This window comes from Pelmatolapia mariae, linkage group LG6 (genome assembly GCF_036321145.2).
Source record: "Pelmatolapia mariae isolate MD_Pm_ZW linkage group LG6, Pm_UMD_F_2, whole genome shotgun sequence".
In the NCBI taxonomy this organism is placed as follows: domain Eukaryota; kingdom Metazoa; phylum Chordata; class Actinopteri; order Cichliformes; family Cichlidae; genus Pelmatolapia; species Pelmatolapia mariae.
In genome coordinates this window covers 2,066,688-2,079,461 of record NC_086232.1, presented here as the reverse complement: position 1 = coordinate 2,079,461, position 12,774 = coordinate 2,066,688, and the positions used below count along the sequence as shown (strand labels likewise).

The 12,774-nt window shown below is 42.0% G+C and overlaps 1 protein-coding gene across 1 annotated transcript; it reads left to right on the top strand.

The window, feature by feature from the left end:
* Positions 1–299: 299 nt before the first annotated feature.
* On the top strand, positions 300–10,128 carry tmx2b (thioredoxin-related transmembrane protein 2b). The gene is made up of 8 exons (XM_063475623.1): positions 300–609; positions 2,332–2,392; positions 3,937–4,050; positions 6,502–6,578; positions 6,683–6,789; positions 6,879–6,944; positions 7,020–7,149; positions 7,970–10,128. Exons 1-8 carry the CDS (start codon positions 421–423, stop codon positions 8,147–8,149), a joined length of 924 nt encoding a protein of 307 aa, XP_063331693.1. The 5' UTR covers positions 300–420; the 3' UTR covers positions 8,150–10,128.
* Positions 10,129–12,774: the final 2,646 nt, after the last annotated feature.

Below are 12,774 nucleotides of genomic sequence, written 5' to 3'. Positions count from 1 at the left end.
GCGCTCAAAAACGTGAAACACAATTTTTGCGCGTGCTCCATAAAACTGAACGTTAGCATCTTCCAGCTTACACTTAAACAGGACGTTACTCCTGCCAGCTTCAAAATAAAAGGCGACATGAGTCATTTTAGGCCTAGAAACAGCGGCAGTGCGTTTAAATATCTATGGCACTGTTATTTTTTTCCCATTAAATGACTTCAAAGATATACAAAAAAGGTTGAATTTAAAAGTAACGACCCACAATATAAAATTCAATGCCTTTATTTTTAACGTCTATGTCGGAAGCTGTGGTTCCGACCCCTTCACGTTGCTCTGCTAACGCAGAGCCATTTATACGAAGCTAACGGTTTAGCACTGCTGACCTCCGTCTTTACGGGGTTTATTTCTCGGGTTAGTTGTAGTACGACAGTTAGCTTCAAGATGGCTTTGTTGACGCCATTATTCGCTTTTCTGTACCATCTCCCACAGGTGTACAAGTGGCTGCTGAAGCCATATTATGTAGCATCTCTCTTCATGTCTATAGCATTTCTAGCTGTCCGCAAGACGCCCGGCATCTGTGACCGTCTGGCCACACAGCGAGAAGACGGCAACTCCTGCGACTTCGACTGGGTCCGTAGAAAAAGCCAGAAAGTCTGGTCGTTTTCCCGAATGTGTTAGCAGCTAGCCGGTCAGTGAATGCTGGACCAATGCACAGGCTATGGTAACGAGGGCCAGATGACTTTAGCTGTCAGGCCAAACAACGACCAAAAAGCAACTCAAGTGGAAACGACTCATTTGTAGTTTTCCGCTGTTGATTAATGTGTTTTATTGCTTACGGCATATAAATGAAGGTCTGTTAAAATACAAGAATAAACACGGGGTGTCAGTGTTACTGTGTTGGTCCTGAAGGTTGCAGGAGGGGAGGCAAAGTCGGGGTATCACAGAGAATGAGGGTTGTAGTAGTAATAATAAGAAAAGCCAAATGGAACCGAATTTAATGTCCCGTTAGAGCTCTTACAGTTTATATACACTCATGAATGTTGTGGTAAAGTTGGGCTTTTAATGGTTTCTTTAAACTGTTCTTTGGTGTACTGCATAAATCTGTAGTGACCTTTAAAAAAAAAGAAAAGAAAGAAAAAGAATATATGTCTCTTACAAAGTTGCACCCCAACCAGACACTTGGTAGTCATTAATAAGCTTCTGGCACAATCTTGTCTGGATATTTGACCACTTTTCTTTGCAAACTGGAAGAGTTCATTTAAATTGGTTGGTTTCTTAGCCCAGGCATAGTCCACAAATTGGGGTCAGGGCCAGTCCAGAAACTTAACATTAGTCTGCAGAACCAGTTGTGATGTTCCTGGGATCCTCGTCCTGGTAGAACATCCTATTGCTTCTAAGTTTCAACCATCTAGCCACTGATCTGAGGTGAAGTTGAAGAATTTGCATGTAGTCCTTCTCCTCTATCTTCATTATTCCATCCACATTGTGCAGTACCAGTACCACTGGCAGCAACAGCCCTAGAGCATGATGCTACTGCCGCCATGCCTGATAGTTGGTACGGTGTTCTTAGGTTTCCCTCAACTTTACTCCTCCAAACATGAGTCTTGTTATTATAGCCAAAGAGCTCAATCTTCGTCATGTCCGGGCATAAAACCTTTCTCAAGAAGCCTTCGGCTTGTCCATATGGGAAGCTGCAAAATTGAGTGGAGCTTGCTGTGGAGAGGGTGAAGCCCCTCCACAGCAAAGACAGACACTGGTGTTCTAGCAGTTTCCAGGTCATGAGGCTTGAGCCCTGCTGGTTTCTGGGGTTGTTTCCTCTCATTTGTGGGAGACAGATTGGTCTTCTTGTAGATCCTGCCAAAGTGGTGACATATCTGAGTAACTTGTACTTGGGCACAACTGTTTGTACTGATGATCTAGCCTCATGCAATCCTGTGTTTTACATCTATGAGAACAATGTGTCCAAATTGGAATTAGAAACAACTGTTCATGCCTTTGTTTCCTCACAACCTGACTGTTGTACATCACTGTAAATGACTTATTTGGCAGATGTGGTGCTTTATTTGCAGTTGCTGTTTTGACAGAAGAGATACAGCGCCTGTGCAAGTATCAGAACAGGGCTTTAAAATCTGTCCAGAGCTAAAATGAAAATCATCTTAGTGTTCTCTCTGTTCATCTCACAGTTTTGTTTTTGTTTCTGAAATCAGCTGAGTAACAAAGGTGTAAACAACAACCAGTCAAATGGGAAATGCTGGGTTAAAATGAAGTGTTAGCAAATCGTGTCAGAGCTGTAGAGGCTGTGAGAGTGGAGCAGAGACGGCAGAGTAACAAAGGCCATGTTTGTGTTCTCAGAGAGAGGTGGAGATCCTCATGTTCCTCAGTGCCATCGTGATGATGAAGAACCGCCGGGCGAGTGAGTAAATGTCTTTTTCATAGTGTGGATGAGTTGTGTGCTATCCAGCGCCCTGTGATGTTCTCTGTCAGGACCAGGGCTCGCTAAATTTCAAAATCCCTGGTAGCCCTTCGGGCAGCACTCTTCAGTTTTTGGTAGCCCAAAATAAATTTAAGTAGCCCGAATTAAAAAAAGAGGACAATTTTTTGATTGATGTTTTGTTTCCTTTACCATATTATACATTAAAGTATAATATGGTAAAGGAAACAAAACACCAATCAAAAAATAGTTAAAACACAAATTACAACAACTAGAATTGCAATCATCAACTCAAATATTTGGTTCAAATTGAACAGAAATTTCTATGAACTTGTAAGAACTGCGTAGAACATGAATCAGTCTGTGTCAGATCCTGAATCTGACATTTCCACTGAAGTCAAGGGTAAGAGGCAAGTGGAACCAAGATCTAGGACATTTGCTTTTTGAAATTTGCAAAGACTGCTAAATTTTGCCAGTGGTAGTTCACTCTTTGCAACATACCACGCTGTTCTAAACAGATTTTTCAGGACTTCTTGTTGTGCTTTGTTTATTTTTAGTATGTTTTTTGCAATTGGTGTTTGTTCTGGGAAAGATATTGCAGACTGGGCAATAATGCATTTCTTGCATTTCTCATGGGTTCTGATGGGGTCTTTCTTAAAATGACTGGTCCCAGTAACAAAGGCGCTTGTTGACTCAGAAATCGAGGGAACTCACGACACACCTGGCAGAACATCATGTTATTTAGCTTATCATATTCCAACCACAGAAATTCTTTTGTCCATGAAACCAAAAAAGCTGCGCTTTCTTTTTGCCTCATAGTCTGATTTGTCGTAACTTTTGCGTTTTGTGGTAGGCTTTTCTTTGGCTGCCCCTTCTTCATCCTGACCTGTCTTATTTGGCTCTGCAGAACTAAAATACCGGCGTAAATCCATCTGCTTTTACACACGTACTTACATAACGGTCAGCAATTCTCTGCGCAATCAACCTCTATGACATGTTTAAGCTTGCTGTGGGAGATTTCACTTGTCATGTTTGAATAGTAAGCTAATGAGTGATAAGATGATGTCGGAGGAATTGGTGCGCAATTAATCTGTCACTCACCAATCAGTGCTGCCGCTCTCTATCCACAGTCCGCGCGATCGCAAAGTGAAAGTGAAAGCAAAAAACAAGCACAAAGTCAAACGCGATTTCAATATGTCACATATTGACAGTGACTCATCCATGCCGATGACATAATTACCCAGCTACATTTGCGAAAGAATGCAAAAGCATTGACACATATTTTTCCTTCCTATGATAGCCCGACGGGCAGGGCGGAGATGGATTTTGGTAGCCCGACTGGAAAAATCGCTAGCCCCGGGACGTCGGGCTAGCGATTTTGCGAGCCCTGAGGAGGCTTTTAAATTGAATTTGAAAGATGTTGCATCATCGTGTTCATCATTCATTAGGACTGTTTATTATCTGCTGCTAATCTGTTTTATAGCATTGACTAAAACATGAAAGTGTCTCTGTGTCGTTTGTGTCAGTAACTGTGGAGCAACATGTGGGCAACATCATCCTGTTCAGCAAAGTGGCCAATGTGATCCTGTTCTTCAGACTGGACATCAGGATGGGGCTGCTCTACCTGACGCTCTGCATAGGTCTGTCAGCTCATTGTTTAAACAGTAGCACCTCACAGAAACCGTCAGGTCCCACAGGATCACTGAGACCGTTGGTGGGGAGAACTCCACGTTAACAGGAAGAACAGGGCCAAACAAACTACAGGAGAGAGAAGGCTAAAGATCATTTGTTCATCCCGCAAGGGAGTTTGTTACCGCAGTAGGATAAAAAAAATCAAAATAATCAAAAGTACAAGTGCCCCGGGCCTTAGAGAGTGCAAACATGTATATATGCAACAGTAAGCAAGCAAGCAATTTATTTATATAGCACTTTCAGAACAAGTCCCCAGCTGAACACAAAGTGCTGTACACTTGACATGCCAGAAATGATACATTCAATAAGTTAAAAAAAAAAAATAAGGATAAAAATAAGATGATAATTAAAATGACATTTAAATTAATACAATTAGTACAAATAGCAAAAAGTAAAATAGCATAAAATGAGAATTAGAATTACATTTAAAACAATAAAATCATTTTTACTCCTTGTCATATGCCAGGGAGTAAAAATGGGTTTTAAGACGTGTTTTAAAAGTGGACATTGGAGGGGCCTCTCTAATGTGCTGGGGCTGATTGTTCCACAGATTAGGAGCAGCAATAGAGAAGGCCCCGCCCCCTCTGAGCTTCCTCTTGGACCTGGGTACCTCCAGGAGCAGCTGGTCAGCTGACCTGAGAGACCTGGGGGGGGCGGGGTGTAAGGATGAAGAAGCTCAGAGAGGTAAGGTGGGGCAAGACTGTTTAAACATTTGAAAACAAACAGAGTTTTAAAATGAACTCTAAGATATACAGGCAGCCAATGGAGTGAAGCCAGGATGGGAGTTATGTGCTCTCTTTTACAAGTTCTGGTTAAAAGTCGTGCAGCAGCATTTTGGACCAGCTGCAGACGAGAGAGAAGATACCGACTAACTCCAAAATACAGAGCATTACAGTAATCCAAAGGAGATGAAATAAAAGCATGCATTACTGTTTCAAAATGCGGCTGAGATAAAATAGTCTTACCTTTGCCAAACGCCTTAAATAATAGAAACTGGACTTGACAGGTTTAAAATACTCTGCCAGGGGTTCCAAGTCAATAGCGGAGGGTTCACAAGGTCCGCTGGGACCAAACACAATCACCTCAGTTTTGCTTGAATTACATCTTAGAAAGTTTAGGGACATCCAAGATTTGATGTCTTCTAGACATGCTAGAAGTGGTTTAATAGAGAAGGCATCTTTCTGCTTCAGAGGCAGATAAATCTGACAGTCATCAGCGTAACAGTGGAAGCATATTCCATGCCTTCTGAGGATGGTCCCCAGCGGCTGTAAATATAATGAAAAAAGCAGAGGCCCTAAAATTGAGCCCTGCGGGACCCCAAACTGAAAAGTGGCAGAGGAGGACTCATACCCTAAAAAGTTAACACTAAAAGTTCTGTCAGAAAGATAAGACCTAAACCATTTCAAAGCAGTACCACGAATGCCTGCAAGATGGTGCAAGCGAGTCAGTAAAATGTTGTGGTCTACAGTGTCAAAAGCAGCTGTTAGGTCAAGAAGGACAAGAAGAACATGATTACCAGAATCACAGGAAAGGAGGATATCATTAAAAACCTTTAAGAGTGCTGACTCAGTGCTATGAAAGTTTTTAAAACCTGATTGGAAGACCTCTAGGATACCGTTCTCATTTAAAAAATCCACCAATTGGCAGTGTACAATTTTCTCTAAGATTTTAGGCATTAAAGACAACTTGGAGATAGGCCTGTAGTTAGCCAATACAGTGTGGTCCACAGCAGGTTTCTTAAGCAGGGGTTGTACTAATGCATGCTTGAAATTAGCAGGGACTACACCAAATATTAAACTGCTGTTTATAACAGCAAGAACAGCCTGGCTTATGCTAGGAAACATCTCCTTAAAAAATCGTGGTGGGACAGGATCATTTGGGGAACCAGAGGGCCTCAGGTGGCCGACCACATCCTCTAAATAAGAAAGAGTCACAGGCTCAAACTGGTTAAAACAGCAGAGCAAGGGATCGAGACAGAGGGGTCAGACTCAGGGGAAGAAATGAGATTTGGATTTGGTGTGAAGTTTGAACGTCATCTACTTGTCCAGTTGTCCATTCTAAGATTGTGATGAATTAACGGATCAAAGGCCTTTAGAGTTGTCATGAGTTGATGTTTAGTGTGCTACGATCAGTCATAAAAATCTGAAACGAGAAGCTGGAAGTGAGTTACGCTGAAAACTGGAGATATAAGAAAATAAGGTGTGTTTCATTTGATGCTTATTGGGCTGACGTTCCCTCAGTAGACAAGGGAAATAATATGTTAACATACAAAGACACAGTAAGTTCACTAATATGTGAGATCCTGCTGAGAGCAGCACAGTTTCCTCGAGTCAGCCGAAAAACCAGCAGACTGAGTGTGAGGGAGAGGTCCATCTGCTATGATCTTCTGTGTGTTTCAGTGTTTTTGATGACCTGTAAGCCTCCTCTGTACATGGGACCCGAGTACATCAAATACTTCAGTGACAAAACTATTGATGTGAGTACAAGTGGAAGAGTTGGTGGTAGAGGTTTGGTTGTTGGTGAAACACAGTTATGTCCAGTTGTGTTTTTTTAAATTGTGTGTTTACCGTGTGTGTCCAGGATGAACTGGCGAGAGACAGCCGTGTAACGTGGATCGTCGAGTTTTTTGCCAACTGGTCTCCAGAGTGCCAGTCCTTCGCTTCTGTGTACGCTGATCTCTCTCTCAAGTAAGGCTGAGACCATCCTCTGGTGAAATTGTGGTGTGTCTTCATCTGCGTTCAGGAGTAACTTCAGTGCCTTCTGTTCTGTGGAATAGGTATAACTGTGCTGGCCTAAAGTTTGGCAAAGTGGACATTGGACGCTATGGAGAGGTTTCCAAAAAGTAAGACCCTTTTAAATCAGTTTTCTCTGTGACGTTTGGCTCCCCACATACATGTGAGCACTCCCTGTTCTGCAGGTACAAGGTGTCAGCATCTCCACTCTCCAAGCAGCTTCCATCGTTGGTGCTGTTCCAAGGAGGGAAGGAAGTTATGCGGCGCCCTCAGGTGGACAAGAAGGGCAGGGCTGTGTCATGGAGCTTCACTGAGGTGAGACCACTGCTGCTGGTGTGCTAAAGGTGAATACCTGTAATATCAAAGATGTTCTTTTTCTCAGTAACCACGGCAACCACAGTAACACCTGGACTTGGTCGCATGGCACTGTAGCATCCTGTTTGTCAGTTAAAACGTGGTCAGTGGAGCGAACGATGTGCAAAGTAATCTGAAAAAGAGAAAGCAAGTTCATCCATTATCTGAAAAAGCCATATTGCCCCGCAGTGCGTCGTCTGACCCTGATGTCACCGTTTGTTCCATCAGAGTGTGTGACTGTTACTCAGAATCCTATTTACATTTACTCCAATTATAGAAAATAAGGAAATATCTGAAATGCTGAAGGTAAGTGGTGTTAACCAGAAGATTTATGTTTGTTTATTACAAATGTTTACATCTGACATATGTGCATGAAAAAGTAACTTTGTATCTTCTTCTTTGCAGGGTTGACATGGGATAAGAAACATGTTTCTTTAAAAACTTAAGACTGAAATTAAAAATTGAGTTGTTGTAATTATCTTCAATAAGTGACAGAAGCCCAATATTAACACAGTCCTCTGTGAGTTAGCACCTGGCCACAGTGGAGAGGAAAAACTCCCCTTTAACAGGAAGATCCCTTCATTCTAATCAGGGTCAGGGTTGACTGGTTGGGGCTGAGGGGAAAGGCAGAGCTTAGGTAGAGCTGTGAGCTCCAGAAACGTGCACATCAGTTCAGTTATATAGTGTCAGCTGTTCCCCTCATGATCCATATACTTGATACTTTGTTCCACAGAAGAGTCTTTATATTTAAGACTTTGTATGCTTGGTTTGTTTCTATCAGGAGAACATCATCCGAGAGTTCAACCTGAACGAACTCTACCAGAAATCCAAGAAGCTCAGCAAGACCAGAGGAGACAAGGTCAGCCAATCCCAGTTCCCCCCAGTGCCCGAGGAGGAGGAGCCAGAGCAGCAGGGAGTTGAAGCCCAGGGGGTGGAGTCTGAATCCAAGAAGGACAAATAGGACCATTTGTATTACTCACACTGGACTTGTTAATGGAATCTGTGAGTCCACTGTGGGTCAGCTAGCTCCTCCTCCACCTTTGTCTTCATGCTCCTCTTCAGAGTGTTCTGTTTGTTTACTTGTGAATCAGGCCCCGCCCCTTTCCCTGAATGTCTCTAATATGTAATTTAGCAGAGTATCAAAGCAAACTGCACTCACACAGCGGTGCCACTGCAGTAAACCACCCCAGTTCCCTTTGTGTGAAGAGAACCTGAGGTCACTCTTTGGTGGAGGAGCTTGGCTGGTGGGGGCTGATGATGGAGACGTCCAACACAGGAGCAGTACATGTTACAGTTTTATGGTACTAATGACTTATTTTAATCTTTAATAATTTAAATGCAGTTAGTTAGTTACTGATGTGGACCATTTAGCAGCTTCGTCACACACATTCCATCAGCTTCTGTTGTGTTTTCTTCTTTGAGTGTTTTTACCTGCTGACCATGACTGTGTGCAGCTCCCAGTCAGCTGTTTCTTTCTTTGGACACACGTTACAGGCCCTGACTGGAAGCAGTTAGTAGTCAGGTTGATTTAAAGTAGCGGTGATTCAGTGATCCTCCCCCCAGTTTCTCATCTGGTCTCCAGTCTGCTGTGAATGACCAGTGTTCTGCAGTTGCCTTTAACAGATGGTGTAAAACACGTCGTAGTTCAGGTGTAACTCCCTACCTGACGAGCCCACCTTTGTTTTTAGTTTGACTTCATAAAACTCTAAATGCAAAGGACTTTTTTCTTAAACTTGACTAAATGCATGTGTAAGTTTACATTTTAATCTAATAGACTAAATAATACATCAAATAATTGCTGACTTGGGATCAGTGAAGTAGTTCCAGCCTTCTCGGCTGTGCTTGGTTCCCGTTTGTGCAGAAACATGAAAATGAGGCATTGATATAGAATCCTGTGTGAACTGCAGTAACCCCCTAAGAACCATGCAGCAGTGTGGCAGCACTGTTTGCTGCTCTAACACCAGGACACCGGGCGGTGCACACGAACACAGCTCACTGCTGACACTGACCCGAGCAGTGAGCTTCCATCTCAGCACTGCTGTAGACTAAGTAGCAGTGAGTCAGGCTGAAGTTTGGGCTCCGTTCAACAGGAGTTTCATTTCTTTCTTCCTCCTTCATTGTGTTATTTGTGTGTAGTTGCCATTGAATGTAGGTTTATAAACCCTGCTGTGTTTTATCCACCCATCATTTAATTTTACTTTCAAACAGAGAAGGCTTCGGTTTCTGCCTTAACATGTAATTGAGGACTTAAACATTCTGATAAACGATAAAGAGCCATGTGATAAATCTGTGGAGACCCTCAAATACATTTTCTTTTCTAAAAAAAGTATATCTCATAATAATAATCCTATAATTGGGATGCTCCATGGAGGGAGAGTCACTTGTTTGGTCAGTCTCATCCATGAGGAAAGTGTGGATTATATCCATCTTGTCCACAAACTTCACATCTACGGGTCCCAGCCGGGGTGTTGAGCCCCGGGTTGAGAAACTGCACACAGTGACTAACAGAGTGTGCATGATGGAAACACAGAACCTCTGCACTCCTCACCCAGGTGATGTCAGATGTGTCCTGCACATTGATTGGCTGACCCCTGGACTCCATGGTGATAAAATGAGCGTGTCTCCACAGACTGAGGATCATCTGGGTTACTGACATTGCTGCATTCATGTCTTTGTTACAAACCTTTTGAATATTAATGATCAGAACTGTTATTTGTTACATAGTGAACCAATTTTTAGACACGTTTGTTTTTCCTTTTTTACATTCAGTAAGCACACTGTAGTTTCACAGATGTTTGGTCCTGATTTAACCTGTTGTTACAAAACCTGTTTGGTTTATTATTCATGTTGTCCATGTCTAATCTCTGTGGCGTGTTACATTTCATTCAGAAACGTCTGGCCTGTTTGCTGTTCATGCAGTAAAGACAACGTGCACATGAAGCGCTGTGATGCTGTCGTCCTCTTTCCTGTAAACACGAGTCAGACTTTTAGCTCAGACTTTGGTCACCACCCTCACAGTGACATGTGACAACTCTGTGCCAGGGTGTCTTTGTGTAGCCCAATTATCTGCAGACGTTTCGTCTGTGGTGAAATGAATATAGCCAATTAAGCTTGTAGAAAATGAAGATGAATGAGAAAAACCAATGAACTATGTCCATTAGAAAGACTCTTATTGAACTTTTTCAGCTACTTTGGGCCGAGTTGCCTTCTTTTTGATTTTATAAGTTCCCTAGCTTTAAAAAAATCTGTTCACAAACCACGCTTGTTGCAGGTATACATACATATTTTCCTGCAAAGATATAAAGGTTTGGATATACAATGTGTCATTCCTAACGATTAGCTAGTGGATCATGTTTTAGTGGGGTGACCTCTACAGTGTGGGCGACATCAGGCGAGGACAATTTCTAATGGGCAAAATGAGAAAATGGGACTGTTTTGGAGGGCTGCACAATAAGCTGAATTCTGCTGACATTCTGGTTAGAGTAGATTTTAGAATTGAGCAATGAAAATGTACGCTATGCCTTCAAATGATGTTACCACTTTTACTGTTCAACTCTAAACTCTCTGAGGCAGCTCTCTGTCATTTCTTTCAGTGGTCTTCAAAACTCTTTGAATGGCAATCTTCTGTTCTTTGTCAAGCTGATCCCACACTGCTTCAATAATGTCCAGGTCTTGCTGTAATATGGTGTGTTTTTCTATCCAGATATACTTCTGCTGCATGGGCAGTGTGTTTGGGATCATTATCATGCTGCAAAAGCAAACTCATACCAGTCAGATGCTTTCTATATGGGACTGCATGATGGATCAAAATCTGATAGTACTTTTCCTGTGTTCAAAATAAATCCGGTTTCAACATTACTGACTTAAATGCAACACATCTTTGATCAGATGGCTCACCAAACCCAGTTTCCAGGAGCAGAGAGCAGTTTTGTTTTTGCTTCCAAGAAAGCAAATGAAGAGTCACCATGTAGCTAAAAACGTCAGACATGTTCACACAGTTACTGCTCATATGCTACTTCCTTTGGTTGCCTCCGTTCCCTCTATCAGACCACACTGTTGGATTTGATCAAGGAGGATGTCACTGCTTGTAGTTTAAAAACCTGGGTTCACTCGAAACCTGAGCTGATTGTGACCCACACCTGTTTTCACATCTCGGCTCGTGTGATGAGGCAGAGGATCAATAGGGGGTCCGTGACCCTCTTGGGGACACTCCCACCAATTACTCTTAGAGCTGAAGAAGCTTTTTGGATGAAACGTCTTCAAGGACACTTAAAAAAGTCCAGACGCTTTTCTTTCCCAGCTCCTTGGACTACAATGAGCTGGATGACTGAGAACCTTGGTCTCAGTGATGAACTTGCAGTGATCCATGTTCACCTGTTTGTTCTGCAACTTTAACATTCTGGTATGAGATTTCACTAACCTCATTTCCTACGTACAGTAGCTAACAGCTCCAATAAAGCACCTGCAGAAAATACCAATTATCACCGGGACATAATTCACAGAGGTGGGAACTGGTATTTTCAAGTATTTGTACTTAATTACAACAGAGTGTGCATGATGAAAACACAGCTGGTGGATCCAGAAATCCAGAGGTTCCTGCATCTTAAGTACAAAAGTACAAATACTTAGTTCCTGTATTTAAGTCAAATATCTGCACTTTGTACTCCTTACGTTTTTAAAACAGGCTCATCACTTTAGGTTCAGCAGCATCTTTATAGCCTTTATGCTCAGGGGTAAAGTGGGCGGGACCAACAGAGAAACAGACTGCAGTTTATCAAGTTACTGTGACTGAGCAGTGCTAATCCTGTCCTTTCTTACATCTTTGTAAATGAAGTTAGCGTGCACTCTTTTCTCTCCCTGGAAATTCATCAGCTGGAGCTTTAGCTAGCAACACATCCAGTGACAAATTGCACTAAAACAGATGTAGAGGTTACATTTAATGCAATAATCACATATTTAATCTGTATATGATCAGTCTTGATAAATTTTGTTTTTATATTCTGAAATGTTCTGAAAAACTCAGTATTCTAATGTGTTATTCAAATCTTTTATAAACATTTAAGGGAGTTTTGTGCATTAAACTGGTGAATTCCCAGTAAAGCCCTGTGTTGGACTGAGACACAGTGTACTGGTTAGTGTTAGGTTACAGCGAGTGTAGCAGACGTGAACCTGCATTTAAGATGAGTTAAGACTTTATACTAACTGTATACTGTAAACAGTATAGTGTCAGTGTAGTGGATGGACATCAGCCAGGACACATCTGCTCACATCTGGTTATGTAAATCCACAACGAGCCGCAGGTCAGCTGATCACAGCTTGACCACTAAATTATTGTGAGGTATGAGTATTTCCCCCCCGAGCACCTCCTGGATCTCACTTTAAAATGAGTGCAGTCAGGGGTTAATGTTTACGCAAAGTCACCCAGAAACAAATATAAATGTTTATATTTCTGTTTCATTATTTACTGCTTGTGTCCCAAACAACAGATTCAAGCTGAGGTCATTCATTAGAATTAGAATTTAAATTTGACTAATATTACTTTATTATCATAATATAGCAGCAGGTCCACTTATCTGTGCATTAAAA

Excerpts from the sequence above, each read along its gene's own strand:
- tmx2b (XM_063475623.1), top strand. The coding sequence starts at position 421 with ATGGCTTTGTTGACGCCATTATTCGCTTTTCTGTACCATCTCCCACAG. Across the intron at positions 6,790-6,878 it reads TACGCTGATCTCTCTCTCAA|GTATAACTGTGCTGGCCTAA; the intron begins GTAAGGCTGAGA and ends TCTGTGGAATAG. Across the intron at positions 7,150-7,969 it reads TGTCATGGAGCTTCACTGAG|GAGAACATCATCCGAGAGTT; the intron begins GTGAGACCACTG and ends TGTTTCTATCAG.